At 39.7% G+C, this 15,246-nt stretch overlaps 1 protein-coding gene across 1 annotated transcript in view; it reads left to right on the top strand.

Annotated features, from left to right (window-relative positions):
- LOC309638155 (uncharacterized protein) overlaps nt 1-15,246 on the top strand; it is a 343,672-nt gene that overhangs the window by 54,532 nt on the left and 273,894 nt on the right. Inside the window, exon 2 of the mRNA XM_082413765.1 lies at nt 11,038-11,098. Within this exon, the coding sequence (XP_082269891.1) occupies nt 11,087-11,098 (12 nt within the window). The 5' untranslated portion in view covers nt 11,038-11,086. The remainder of the gene's footprint in view (nt 1-11,037; nt 11,099-15,246) is intronic.

Genomic DNA, 15,246 nt, shown 5'->3' with positions numbered 1-15,246 from the left:
TGATGAGAAGTCTACTATAATTCTTAACTTTGTTCCTCTATGTGTGATATGCCTGTTTTCTCTGATTAGCTTCAAGATTTCTTCTTTGCTGTTGGTTTTCAATGGTTTGTATATGATGTGTATACATGGGTGTGTTTTATCCTACTTGGTGTTTTCTGAACTCCCTTGACCTCTGCTTTGGTGTCTGTCATTAATTTGAGGAAACTTTTAGTCATTATTCCTTTGATGATTTTATTTTTTTTTCAAATACAAATTGACTCTTTTTTTATTTATTTATTTTATTTATTTTTGGCTGCGTTGGGTCTTCGTTTCTGTGCGAGGGCTTTCTCCAGTTGCGGCAAGTGGGGGCCACTCTTCATCGCGGTGCGCGGGCCTCTCACTATCGCGGCCTCTCTTGTTGCGGAGCACAGGCTCCAGACGCGCAGGCTCAGTAATTGTGGCTCACGGGCCCAGTTGCTCCGCGGCATGTGGGATCCTCCCAGACCAGGGCTCGAACCCGTGTCCCCTGCATTGGCAGGCAGACTCTCAACCACTGCGCCACCAAGGAAGCCCCTGATGATTTTTTTGCCTATCTTTTTTTTCTATATTCAAAATTACAGGTGTGTTAGTCCATTTGGAATTTTCCTACTACTTTTGGATACTCTGCTCTATTTTGTTTTGTTTTGTTTTTTTGCTGTCTTTTTATCTTTCTGTTTTAATTTGGGTAATTTCTGTTGCTGATAGATTGAGTTCAACTGATTTTATTCTCAGCTGTACTGAGACTACTAATAAGTCTGCTGATGGCATTCTGCATTTCTCTTACCATATTGTTCATTTCTACATTACCATCTGATTCTTTATTATTCTATCTCTCTGCTGAAATTCCTCATATATTCATTATGCTGCCTACCTTTTATATTAGAGCTTTTAACACATTAATTACATGTTTTCTTCCATCTTTATTGAGATATAATTGACATATAACACCATGTAATTTTAAGGTGTACAGAATGATGGTTTGATATACACAGATTTTGCAAAATGATTACCACAAAAAGGTTAGTTAACACATCCATCACTTCACATACTTACCTTTTTTTGGTAATGAGAACTTTTGAAATCTACTCACTTAAGTTTCAAGTAAAAAATACAGTACTGTTAACTATATTTACCATGCTATAAGTTAGATCACATAACTTATTTATTTTAGAACTGGAAGTTTATACACTTTGACCACCTTCACCCATTTCCCCAACATCCATACTTCCATCCCAGCAGTGACAAATCTACTTTCTGTTTCTGTGGGGTTTTTTTGTTTGTTTTTTTTTTTTCAGATTCCACATATAAATGAGATCATACATTATTTGCCTCTGTCTAAATTTCCTTCCTTTTTATGGTTGAATAATATTCCATTGCATATATAAGCCACATCTTCTTTGTCCCTTCATCTATTGATGGACATTTAGGTTGTTTAGATGTCTTAGCTATTGTAAATAATGTTGCAGTAAATATGGGGTTGCAGATGCTTCTTTGACATAGTGATTTAGTTTCCTTCAGATATATACCCAGATGTGGGATGGCTGGATCATATGGTAGTTCTATTTTAATTTTTTGAGGACCCTCCATACTGTTTCCCATAGGGGCTGCACCAATTTACATTCCCACCAACAGTGTACAAGGTTTCCTTTTTCTCCACGTCCTCACCAGCACTTGTTATCACTTGTCTTTTTGATAACAGCTTATCAAACAGGTGTGAGGTGATACCTCACTGTGGTTTTGATTTGCAGTTACCTGATGATTGGTGATGTTGATCTCCCTTTCATGTACCTGTTGGTCATTTATATGTCTTCTTTAGAAAAACGTATATTCAGGTCCTTTTCTCATATTTTAATTGATATTTTTTTCACTATTGAGTTACATGAGCTCCTTATATAATTTGGATATTAACCCCTTATCAGATATATGACTTTCATGCAATCCAGTAGGTCATTGGTTGTGGTTTGCTGTTGGGGGTGATTGCTAATCTGGCTCTCTGGTCAGGTGGGGCCTCCAGCTGTACCCACAGTTGAGTTGGCTTGGAAACCATGCTCTACAGTTAGACAAAGTTGCTGTCTGTAATCCCGGGTTGGGTGGGATCGCAGGCTGTATGCTCTGTGACTCCATGCCTGGGCAAAGCCACATTCTGTGTTCAGCAATCAAGCAGGGCCATATGCTGGGCTCCACTGCTGAGTGGGGTTGTATGCTGGACTCTGAAGCCGAGCATTACTGTAGACTGGGCTCTGAGGCTGCTCCAGGTCACTATTCAGGCTCTGTGATTATGCAGCGTCGGGGTCAACAATTGGGCAAGGCTGCTGGCTTGGGTCGCTGCCCAATATAGGCTATAGGATGTGCTCTGCACCTACTGGGCATCTGTGGCCATGCTTCCTGATGGGGCAGGACTGGAGGTTATGCTCGGCAGTTGGGTGGGACTGCAAGTTTTTACCCTTGCTTGGTGGGCCATAGGATGTGCTCCATGGACACTTAGCTCTTTGGCTTGGGATTCGAACAGACAGAACTGTCAACTGAGCTTTCTGCCCGCATGGGGCCACCAGTTTGGCTCTGAAGATGGGCAGAGCTACTAGCTGGGATCTCTTCTTGGACACTGTGGTGAGCAGGAACCTGGTGTCAACAAGATCAACAAGATCTGAGCAGTGGTTGCTATAAGCTCTGACACCTTCTCCATCTCTATTTGATCCCCAGTGGCTGAGCTCCAAAGGTTCCCCCAGTGATTCCCATGAAGTTAGACCCAAGTGAGTCTCCCAGGAAACACCCTTCAATGCTGGGGAAGCTGAATATCCACCTTGGGTTCTCTTGATCATACTGGGGAAACTGTAGGCCCAGGGGAGCCCTCGGTTAAGCATTGTGTTGGCCTGGGGGAGGGTTGATGCAGTCAGTGAAACCGCTCCTCTTGTCTTTGCAATGCCGTCCTTCTGGATCTCTGTTGTCCAGGGGTATATTTCAGCCTCACCCTCTGGGTTTTGGGATTTTCACGATGGTGTCTGGTCCATGGATAGTTGCTATCTTCTTGTGAAGGGGAACTGAAGTCAGGAATCACCTATGTTGCCATCTTGATGATGTACGTCACTTTATCTAGTTATATTATTTAAAATTCTCTCTCTGGTAGTTCTGACATCTGGGTCAGATCCAAGTCGGCTTCTGTTGATTGCTTTGTCTTCTTGGCAGGGTGTTTTGTTTTCGTTTTCCTTGCTTTTTCACTTGTCACCTAACAGTGTTTGAAAGCTGGTTATCTAGGGTAGAACAGTAGAGACTGAAGTAGATATTATTCATGCCCAGAAATGGCATATCTTTTATTTTGTTAGCCTTTCCATGTGGGAGGTTGGTCCGCCTCGTGAGTACTTGAGCTGGGTTTGGTTAGGATTAGGGTTATCGTCAGTGTACCACAGACTTAACCCCTGTCTTGGTCTTAACCTGTGCTTAGAATGATGGCTGGTTTTCAGAGAAGATTCCTCCATGTTTGCTCAAACCTCAAGTTTAAGTTTTTCCATTGTGACTGTACTTGAGGGAGCATCGGTCTCCATAGTCTCCCCTCTCCCAGCTGTACACTGACGTTACTTGCTGCTCAGTGCCTGGTAGCCTCGTGGTAAGCTGAGCAGGTATTCTTCTCGGGAAGGAGCTGTGTCTCTGTGCCCCAAGAATGGGGTCATCTCAGATCCTGCCCCTCTTTCTTAGGTAGGAGACTTTTAAGAGTTTGGTCCAGGATGTTTCCTTGCCCCTACTCCAGGGCTAGAGGGTATTTTTGTGTTCTCTTCTCTCAGCTGCAATGGGTCTTAACCTTGGCTGGGTGCAACAGAGTTTGCTAACATTCTCCAGAAAATGAAGGCTTTTGTTCCTGAAGGGAGATAAAGGTGGAGTATCCAGGTGGGCCTTTGCATTTTTCTACAGTGGCTCTGTTCCATCACAAGAGAGGTTTTCTCTGATTCTCAACAGCAGCTTTATTGACATTTTGGATTGGATAGTTCTTTGTTGTAGGGAGTTATTCTGTGTATTGCAAAATGTTTAGCAGTGTTCCTGGCCCCTAACTACTGGCCACGAGTAGCATCCTTCCAGGTATGGAAATAAAAAATGTCTCCAGACATTGCCAAATATCCTCTTGGAGGTATAATTGCCCCCTAATTAGAACCACTGCTCTGAACTCTCACCTTGCGCCCAGTTTTCTCCTGAGAACCCAGGAGGTCCATGGAGAAGAGCCTGTGAATATTTGTGAATTACCCTTGTGTCTGAAGATCCCACAAGTTCTATATTCTCACACTAGGTCACATTCAGACCTGGTTAACAATTTCAGAAATCTGTTAAAAATTTTTAGCTGAATTCTCCTTACTGGCTTCTAAGGGGTTTCATGTCCGCTCCAGTAAGCAAGTGCTTGCAGCATGTTGCTCCTTAGAAACATTGCTCTTTCCTTAGATTTTGGATTAGTTGGTTGCGCTGTGACGTCAGCTCCCTGGTGGGTTTCATAAGAGTTGTAAATTTGCAGACATTCAGGATTTTTTTTTTTTTTGCTTTATGTTTGGCAACAACACCCTTTCCAGCTTTCTATACCTTAAGTGGAAGCCGGAAGTCTGGCATATATAATTTTTAAATTTTCTCAACTATTATGCAGAGAAATTGGAGACTTTTAGAGGTTAAGCAACTTCCGCATGTGCAAGAGATTTGCACCAGTGTCTTTCTAGCTGTAAACACAAGTTTATTCCACAGTGTTATTCTGGCTCTTTATTTAAGTGATAGTGTGTTAGGTTTAACTAGTGACTTTCCAAGGTATGTTTTATATTCCCCTTTTTATTTATGCTCTAATATAGATTTAGATTGTAGTACAGAAAACTACTGGGCAGAATGAGAGAGGAGTACTAGTAGACCAGTTTGTTATTATGGGTGTCAGCTTACTCTCATGTCTCTCCCAGAGGTGTCAAATTCAGATGTCTGTAGAGGCCAGGCAAGAAATATAAATGAGTGAAGTGTGCTGGGTCTGTGATCACTATCATTTTCCTTGACACTTGTGGCTTTACTTTTGAGAGTAGCAGGGATACAGAGAAATATTTCTTTATAAGAAAAACAGCAGAGCAAGCAGAATGATATGTGGGTACTCTGTGTCTCTCTCTGCCTGAGGACTGGCAGAATTTATTTGACCTGCAAATTTTTTTTTTTTTTTTAGATTGAGGCATGTTGTGACAGTTCCTGGGCACTGTCTACTGTTTTAAAAAGTCACCCATTAAAGTTACCTGCCTGCTCCTGAGATCATTTCCTTCAACATTAAATATTTGCCAAGCACCCACCACTTGCCAGGCTCTGTTCTAGGCTCTGAGGATGCAGCAATGAAGTCAGCAAGACTTGCCTTTATGGAGCTTACATTTTGGTTTGTGGTCTGCAACAGGGAGAGGGGGGACCCTAGACATTACTAACACTGCCTAAAAAGCATGCTGCCACCACGCACCATCGATGTTGCCGAATTTTTAAATTTTCCAAGAGAAGCCAGAAGTCGGATTTTGACTGCAATTTTCTTATTTTTAAATATTGGCTCAATATGTTTTAAATTACTGTGGAGGTCAAACAAAACATGTTTGCAGACAGAATCTGGCTTGCGACCTCTGTCTAACACCATTTTTGCCCTTGCTGGTCTGCTTGAGAAGAAAAATGCAATGGAATGACAGCTGTAGCCGTGCTAATTCCCTTCTCTGGAAGCAATGAACCAGTTGTCAGAGATTTGGCAATGCCAGGATTTAATTTGCAATACAAGGTCAACAATTTCAGTGAAAGCCATTTTAAGATCAGCCTTAAAACAAACCAAAAAAAAAAAAGTGACTGTACAAATTAGCTTTTTAATGATTATTAACCTGGGCCCGACAGGATATGGTCAACGGGTTACTTGCAAACAGGTTATATTGCAGTTATCAACCTGCTTGCAAGTTTGAGGCCAGCTTTTAAAACGTGATTCCTACTGTAGGCTGCTTGAATTTCAACAAACATGCTACTCCGTGGTCCAAATTTGTAGCCAGAGTGAAAATTCCATAATCGTGCTCATGAGTTCATTAAGTCAAGTGTTCCTGAAAAGCCAAAAACAAGGTTTGGCTTGATAAATTGATAGCGTTTATAACTGCTATTTTTCTTTTCTTTCTTTTTTCTTTTCTAATGAAAAGAACGCTACTTTGGACTTTCTTGACAATATAGGTCATACAGATAGTTTGGCAAATATATCAGTTTTCTGATGGGCTCCATCTTTTGCGAGTTATACAAGTGATAGGTCTTTAGGGGGTGTGGTGGCTTTTCATAAAGCACTAATTTATTGAAATTATGATTTGCTGACAGATTCTACCCATTGTTGTCTGAACTTATCATTCTCATTTTCATCGCCCCTCTGTTCTCGTAGTTCTTCTCCATCCATCTTTTCCTATTTGACTCCTAATCCTGCCCGCTCCTCAGCGTTCACTCTGCCGTCCGTGTATCCTTCTCACCGATCTGGCCTCTGGCACTGGCCTCACACCTATTTTCTCCATCTACTTGTCGCAACTTTTAGTAATTGGGTCATATTTTACTTTTTAACAGTTCTTTCCTACTTTGGAGGCCTTCAAATTAAATTCCCAGGAATTACACTGGGAACACACATTCAGGTATCAATGTTTAGGCCAGAACCAATACATTGCCCACGTCTCTTTATGCCTTACAGCCAGGTCACATGCTCTCTGATTCTTCTACAGCTCACGGTGGCTCGATTATTCTTTTTTTTTTTTTTAACATCTTTATTGGAGTATAATTGCTTTACAATGGTGTGCTAGTTTCTGCTTTATAACAAAGTGAATCAGCTATACCTATACCTATATCCTCATATCTCCTCTCTCTTGCGTCTCCCTCCCACCCTCCCTATCCCACCCCTCTAGGTGGTCACAAAGCACCAAGCTGATCTCCCTGGGCTATGCAGCTGCTTCCCACCAGCTATCTATTTTACATTTGGTAGCACATATATGTCCATGCCACTCTCTCACTTCGTCCCAGCTTACCCGTCCCCTTCCCCACATCCTCAAGTCCATTCTCTACATCTGCGTCTTTATTCCTGTCCTGCCTCTAGGTTCTTCAGAACCAGTTTTTAAAAAAATTTAGATTCCATATATATGTGTTAGCATACGGTATTTGTTTTTCTCTTTCTGACTTACTTCACTCTGTATGACAGACTCTAGGTCCATCCACCTCCCTACAAATAACTCAATTTCATTTCTTTTTATGGTTGAGTAATATTCCATTGTATCTATGTGCCACATCTTCTTTATCCATTCATCTGTCAATGGACACTTAGGTTGCTTCCATGTCCTGGCTATTGTAAATAGAGCTGCAATGAACATTGTGATACATGACTCTTTTTGAATTAACGGTTTTCTCAGGTTATATGCCCAGTAGTGGGATTGCTGGGTCATATGGTAGTTCTATTTTTAGTTTTTTAAGGAACCTCCATACTGTTCTCCATAGTGGCTGTATCAATTTACATTCCCACCAACAGTGCAAGAGGGTTCCCTTTTCTCCACACCCTCTCCAGCATTTATTGTTTGTAGATTTTTTGATGATGGTCATTCTGACTGGTGTGAGGTGATACCTCATTGTAGTTTTGATTTGCATTTCTCTAATGATTAGTGATGTTGAACATTCTTTCATGTGCCTGTTGGCTATCTGTATATCTTCTTTGGAGAAATGTCTATTTAGGTCTTCTGCCCATTTTTGGATTGGGTTGTTTGTTTTTTTGATATTGAGTTGTATGAGCTGCTTGTAAATTTTGGAGGTTAATCCTTTGTCAGTTGCTTCATTTGCAAATATTTTCTCCCATTCTGAGGGTTGTCTTTTCATCTTGTTTATGGTTTCATTTGTTGTGCAAACCATCAAAAATTAAATACAAAGAAAAAATATTAAAAGCAGCAAGGGAAAAACAACAAAAAACACACAAGGGAATCCCCATAAGGTTAACAGCTGATCTTTCAGCAGAAACTCTGAGAGCCAGAAGGGAGTGGCAGGACATATTTAAAGTGATGAAAGGGAAAAACCTACAACCAAGATTACTCGACCCAGCAAGGATCTCATTCAGATTTGATGGAGAAATTAAAACCTTTACAGACAAGCAAAAGCTAAGAGAATTCAGCACCACCAAACCAGCTTTACAACAAATGCTAAAGGAACTTCTCTAGGCAGGAAACACAAGGGAAGGAAAAGATCTACAATAACAAACCCAAAACAATTAAGAAAATGGTAATAGGAACATACATATTGATAATTACCTTAAATGTAAATGGATTAAATGCTCCAACCAAAAGACATAGACTGGCTGAATGGATACAAAAACAAGACCTGTATATATGCTGTCTACAAGAGACCCACTTCAGACCTAGGGACACATACAGACTGAAAGTGAGGGGATGGAAAAAGATATTCCATGCAAATGTAAATCAAAAGAACGCTGGCGTAGCAATTCTCATATCAGACAAAATAGATTTTAAAATAAAGACTATTACAAGAGACAAGGAAGGACACTACATAATGATCAAGGGATCAATCCAAGAAGAAGATATGACAATTGTAAATATTTATGCACCCAACATAGGAGCACCTCAGTACATAAGGCAAATGCTAACAGCCATAAAAGGGGAAATCGACAGTAACACAATCATAGTAGGGGACTTTAACACCCCATTTTCATCGATTATTCTTTTTTTTTTTTTTTTTTTTTAGGTTACAAATACAAATTGACTCTTTTTTTTTTTTTAATTTTATTTATTTATTTATTTTTGGCTGCGTTGGGTCTTCGTTTCTGTGCGAGGGCTCTCTCCAGCTGCGGCAAGTGGGGGCCACTCTTCATCGCAGTGCGTGGGCCTCTCACTATCGCGGCCTCTCTTGTTGCAGAGCACAGGCTCCAGACGCGCAGGCTCAGCAATTGTGGCTCACGGGCCCAGTTGCTCTGCGGCACGTGGGATCCTCCCAGACCAGGGCTCGAACCCGTGTCCCCCGCATTGGCAGGCAGATTCTCAACCACTGCGCCACCAAAGGAAGCCCCATCGATTATTCTTTATTACCTCTGTTTGGCAGGCTGTCTCTCAGTTGTAAGGCATAGGACTACAAACCCCAAATTCCAGCTCATGGAGCCTTGGAGAGTGACATTCCTTATTGCAAATGGTACTTGATCTAAGCTCCCAGAGATTCCAAGCAGGGAGGGAACTTCTGCCATACCTTTTACTCATGAGACCGAGGAATACTCGGTTTTACTTCTCCAGTGATACCTGCTTTTAAAATGATACACCACTTGGTTCTATCAAAGTATTTTCTAGATTCAACTACATGCTTTCTATGAGAAAATGAAGGGATCTTGATCTTATTTCACAACTGTACTCAGTCTTACTGTACCAGTATTGCATTCTGAATATTGGTGCAGAAAGATGTTTAAAATGCAGCTTTCTGTGAAGGGAGAGAAGTGGTCTGCCTCATTTGGAAGTCTCCTGAGCACTATATTGATGTGAATAGAGCCAACCTGTGCTTCCTGGCTCTCATGTTTTGAATTCTATGTCTCCAAATAAATTTATGATGAGAAAAACATGACCAACTTTACAAATTACAAACATTTTAAAGACAAATATTAACTGTTAGATTGATACCAAATTCAAGGAAACAAAAGAAAACAGATTTCCACTTCACGTTCATTCCCAGTAATAGATGTTTTTGAATTCCTCTTCAGTCACTGTGCCATGGAACAAACAAGCAAGTCGAACTTCAATTTCTGTTACTTGACTAAAATGTTCTCATTTTGATGTCAGTTTTTTCTTTTAAATAATTTTACACGTATTTCCTTTATTTTAGGAAGTAATCGATATACCCTTTGCATCTTTCATGTCTCTCTTACATAAAAACGAGTTTTAAAATTAACACTAAAAGGACTAAAATCTTTCCTTTTGCAACAATGATTGCCACGTAAGAGCTCACTTGCCCTTTGTGGAGTGACTTTTTAAAACTATGACTGAGAGCTCTGAATAAAAAAATAATATGTCATATATATCATTCATACATGATGTACTTTGTTTTACTGCCAAATACTGATAACCATTTCAAAAGGGCAAATTCCAAGTTTAAAAGGCTCTATTGGTGACTATTTACAGTAATCTAATACATGCTGGGGCTATCACTCATTTCCCATTTATTATAATCATCTGGCCCCGGATTGTATTCTAGTGTAGTATTTTTATCGATTGAAATAATATCCAATGGAATAGCTTACAGATTGAATTTGATAATTTATTGCGTGACTCTAGGAGTTTTATGAGTGCTACAAACACATTTCCTTTTGTGAAGTGTGTGTGTTCCATATCTTTGCTGGATAATGTTCTCAGGATTTAATCTGCTTGGTACCTACGTACACATATCTATCATTGACTTTATCAGATATTATCTACTATGACAGTCGCATAACCAGATTCTAATTTTTAAAAAGAGACATATAAAAGCTACCAAGAGCATGTGACAGCAAGTTTTCGTCATAAACTTCAGTGCAGTCTGTACTGGCCACATTTTAGGCATAAAAACAGGAAGTATAGGCTGTCGAGATGAAGTTTGAATTTTTCCTACAGATTACTTTTGTAAAGCATCTTGTGAATATTTGCCAGCTCTCAGTTTATTAGGAGTCTGGCTAAGCAAACAAGAACAACAATAATGCAAACACGTTACCATCTGTACAGCATGGCGAACTCTACTCAATATTCTGTAATAACCTATAGGAGAAAAGAATCTGAAAAAGAATATGTATATGTATAACTGAATCACTATGCTGTACACTGGAAACTAGCATGACGTTGTAAATCAACTATACTTCAATAAAATTTAAAACATTTTTAAAAAAGGCACCAAATCAAATCCTATTGACTTTATACTGAGATTTTGGGGGACCATTAAGAAGCATCATAGCTCTATCTCTCCTACTCCAAATTGCTTAATATGTCTTAAAATGGGACCAATTTATTCTAGTTTTCAAACATTTTTCTTTTTTAGAGGAACTTGACTTAAATCTGTGCATTGCCAAGGGCAAGGAGCCGAGAACATGGATAGACAGGTAAGATTGATAAAACAGTAACCCCTTCTTTGATTTTTATTGTTTTCTTTAAAAGCAGCCTTTTAAGCTTTATTTTTCATAATATTATCTGTGGAGGGAAAGTACAGAAGTGAGCAGAAATGTAGTCTCTTTTGCAGCACTTACGAATAAAGAGGATGATTAACGAGTGTAGCAGACAATGTAATAGCAAAAGAGTCTCTAGAAGTTAAACAAAAGTGCCTTCAGAATTTCCAAGGATTCCCATAACCCACAGTAGGGCTTCACTGTGCCTACCCACTGTTCTAGTTGTGATTAGATTTATAAACACAGCACCACATATTTTCATGTGGCTTATCGCCCAGGGGCAGAATTAGATTGACTGCGCTGAAACTGTGAGGCCTGTGAGTTTTGGGCAAGGGCTAGAGTGAAATAAGTAGTGTTATTGTTTTTGTGGAGTGACCGTGGGACCTCCTCTGTTCTGAATTACACATGGCTCAACCCTTTGACCTAACCAGACTCGGCAGTGGCTGGCGGAGCTCCTGAAGCTGTGCTGAAAGGGTCCATCGCTGACAAGTTGGAAGGTTCTCTGTCAGGCGAGGTTCAGGCCAACAATCATATTAAACTAGAGTAATTACCAGCGAGACCACGTCTGTGACCACCACAACTTCATTTAACCCGTCATGATTATTTCAACAGGAAGTGCCAATGTGAGAAATTTGTGGAATCCAAATGTAGCATGGGCCCTTTGATTAACAGAAGATATGTAAACATAATTTACTAAATTTTGGATCATCTTGAAGGATGTTTTGCCAAATTATTCAAACATTATTATGATGATTTTTAAAAAAATACATAAAGTTTGGGGAAATGCTATAAGCCATAACTAAAGTTCTTTCATTGCAATGAGCTTAATTTAAATTCTTGAAAAATAGATGACAGCCCACTGATATAATGCCTCAAAGGAATCAAAACTAAGGGGGATGCAGAGAACTTCTAGAAAAGGTTGGAGAGAATCATATGTGCTGACATTTTTGCATTTGCTGGAAATTTAATCTGTGATTCACATGATAATGATTTAGATAAATATATCTATATCTATGTATGATATGGAAGTCAGTCACTTGAAGTTTTATTTTCGATTCAGTTCTTAAATTTTCAAAGGCAATATAAGCAGAGGACTTTGGTTTACTTTCAAGCACTTGACATTTTTTTCCAAAGCTAGTCCCATTTCTGAAACATATCTAAAAAGTTTTAATCTACTTTCTTTTTTCATGGCCAGTTTTACAAATTAAAGGTCTCTATAGGTGTTTTATCTTACAACAACTTGGAAATCATTTAGCACTGAAATGTTTTCTTTCTCATCTGAAGCAACTCAGGCTGAATATTAATTCAGTTCTTAGTTAAATGACATTTAATTTTTTTAAAAAGAATATGCAACTTTATATTTTTTGAGTGTTATTCTTCTGCTCTGGGAACTCTAAAAGATGAAAATGGGGAGGTCCTTATCAGACCATTTACAGAAGAAAAAACACTATAATATCCTATAAGCCCCACCAATAAAATTGCATTCAGCCCTACCCAGTCTTATTCTCATTAGCAGTGAAGAATGTGCTCCCCACATAATCTAACATGGAATGCTTAGAGCAGACAGGTGCAAATTGCAAGCTGTTTCACTTTGGCTGTTATCCCTTAAATCGACGAAGTAATAGACTGGGCGAACAAAAAGAGTTCCAGCTCAAGCCGAATAAATGAAAGTCTTAACAGGGACACACCAGCTGGCTAGGAGAATTCCATGTCGTGGACACTATATGTTACCTTTATGCCACTTGCCAAGGAAGACGGCTTCAATGACACCCCCTATCTTTTATTATTGAGATGACGTTGCTTCCAAACCGGATTTTGCTTTATTGTAAAGGCAACACGATGGCGGAAGTGGGTGAGAACAGAAGCCAACATACCTGTTCCTGTTTACCATCATTACACTCCTCGCAGCAATTCAGGCATGATTGGGTTCCTGGAGGTGGACCAGATTGACAGTATTTCTATCCGTGCCATTTTTTTTTTTTTTTTGGCTGATCCAAGCAAAGCCCCAGAGCAGTGAAACAACAAAAACAATCACCACCACCCCTCCTCCCCAGCATGATAACGGTACTGGGCTAGTTGGCCAAAAAAAAAACAACAGTGGTTCATGTTAGGAACACCTAAATTAATTTCGTGGAAGAGACATGCCACGCCAGGCTGCCTAGGAATCTAAGGTATGCATCTCTGAAAAGGGACCCTGAGTCTGTCATTCCAAAGTTGCTTCTTCCCATGACTCCCCGGTACGCCCTGGAACCGCTGTCTGGAAGAAGGAACTTGAACTTTGGCTCTGAGGCCGCTGAGCGGGTCTGACTGCGGGGTCCTCCGCGCACGTGAAGGAGGGCGAAGACCCGGGAGCCGGCCTTGTTTACAGCCGGGCAGGAGACACAGATGCGGGCTGACGGTTTCATGAAGCACAATCGGTTGATCCCAGATGCAATCTGACTGCCCTGACTGAGCTGTGCAGTATGCAGAATTCACTCTCTTGCTGGTCTGTGCCCACCAGGCTTGGAGCCGCGCTGCCCGCGCCCCTCGGCCGTGGCTGTGAGGGCAGCCAGGGCTGGGCGCTGCCCCCGGGGACCCGATGCCTCCTGACAACAATCACATTCTTTTAGAAACTTCCTAGGTTTTGGTTGTCACTGGTTAGAAATGAGTTTGTGGCTGTGGCGCGCGTGTGTTACTCGATCGTTGATTTCCTTTCGAGTTGAGCGAGTCGGCATCAAAAGACATTTGCTGCTTTGTAATGAAAAGGAAAATATCATCGAAAACACTGTCAGTTCTTACAAATTTCAGGCAGTTTTTTTCCTCCCTTTGTTCAGATCACAAAGTATTACTTATTTTCTTCTACACTCTATCATATACTTATATTTAACAGAAGAACCTTCCCAAAATTTCAAAGAAAGACCTTTAAGAGACATAGATTTATCACTAAGCACACATATAAATGTGTTACTAGAAACTGCTCATTTTGATTTTAAAGTTAGAGTATATTAAATCAGTTAAATGGAAATGTGAAGGAAAAAAGCCATGAGGAATATCTATAGTAGTTTTAGTTAAGACTTCTATATATTTTGCTTTCTTTTTTCAGAACTAAGTAGATATCAGTGAGAAGCAGGAAGATACTAGGGAATAAATTTTGTTTCTTTAATTTAATTTTTGGGATACAATACGGATACTTCACACATTAATGTGAACTCATTAAAAATAATAACACATGAGTATGCTAACTTATCAAGAGGTAATGAATGAAGGAATTGATGTAAAATGTAACCGAAGGAGTATTTAGTATGAGCTAAAGAGATAAAATCTCATCAGGAAAGAGAGAATCTAAATTGAGAAAAGGGTGGAGGAAAATGCAATTTACACCGCTTAAAGGTGCCCATGTGTAAAGGAGAGAAAAGAGTGAGGAAATTGACAAAGGAGAGAAGTCGGAAATCACTCCCAATTTCCTCTTGAACATGTGTTACTAGTAAAGAGGTCACAGAATATAAACCATCACTTGGTAATCCTCTCAAAGACTTTATCTCTGGTGTGTACGATCAGACTTTGCTTTCTTTTTGAATATGTGAACTTGTGAAAATATCTGAGACCCTTTTAACATTGGAGAGCAAGTACCTAATTTCATTTGAAGTCCTTAGTAAGGAAATGAGGTCTATCAATAGGCCACATCCATCTATTTAAAAGCATGTTTAACTCGATCTGAAAGGAGTGAGGTGCCCAAATTACTGAACCATGTCAAGAAAACTAATATCTGCTGTTACCTCAGATGAAGGCTGTGAAAAAAACAACACGTCAACCTCTTTCTTAGTAATATGTAGGAACGTTTAGTGCAGTTGTGAACTAATGTTTTTAAAAGTTTACCAAGTTTTAAATGAATGCAGTCTAATCTTCTTACATTAAAAATTGAGAAAGTATGAAAATTAATGTATTTACTTTCTATTGTTATTTAAGCATACATTTTACCATGTGAGTAAGATACTATGCATTTTAGCAATTTTTAGGATCTGTATCAGACTGTGAACAAACCTTCTAGATATTATTCATACCTTTTAAATAGAACAGTGCACAGAATACTTTATTCTACTTTAACT

Source organism: Balaenoptera physalus (assembly GCF_965194825.1).
Source record: "Balaenoptera physalus genome assembly, chromosome: 11".
Lineage (NCBI taxonomy): Eukaryota > Metazoa > Chordata > Mammalia > Artiodactyla > Balaenopteridae > Balaenoptera > Balaenoptera physalus.
Note: the sequence above shows the minus strand (reverse complement) of the source record. Positions and strands in the feature narration are given on the sequence as shown.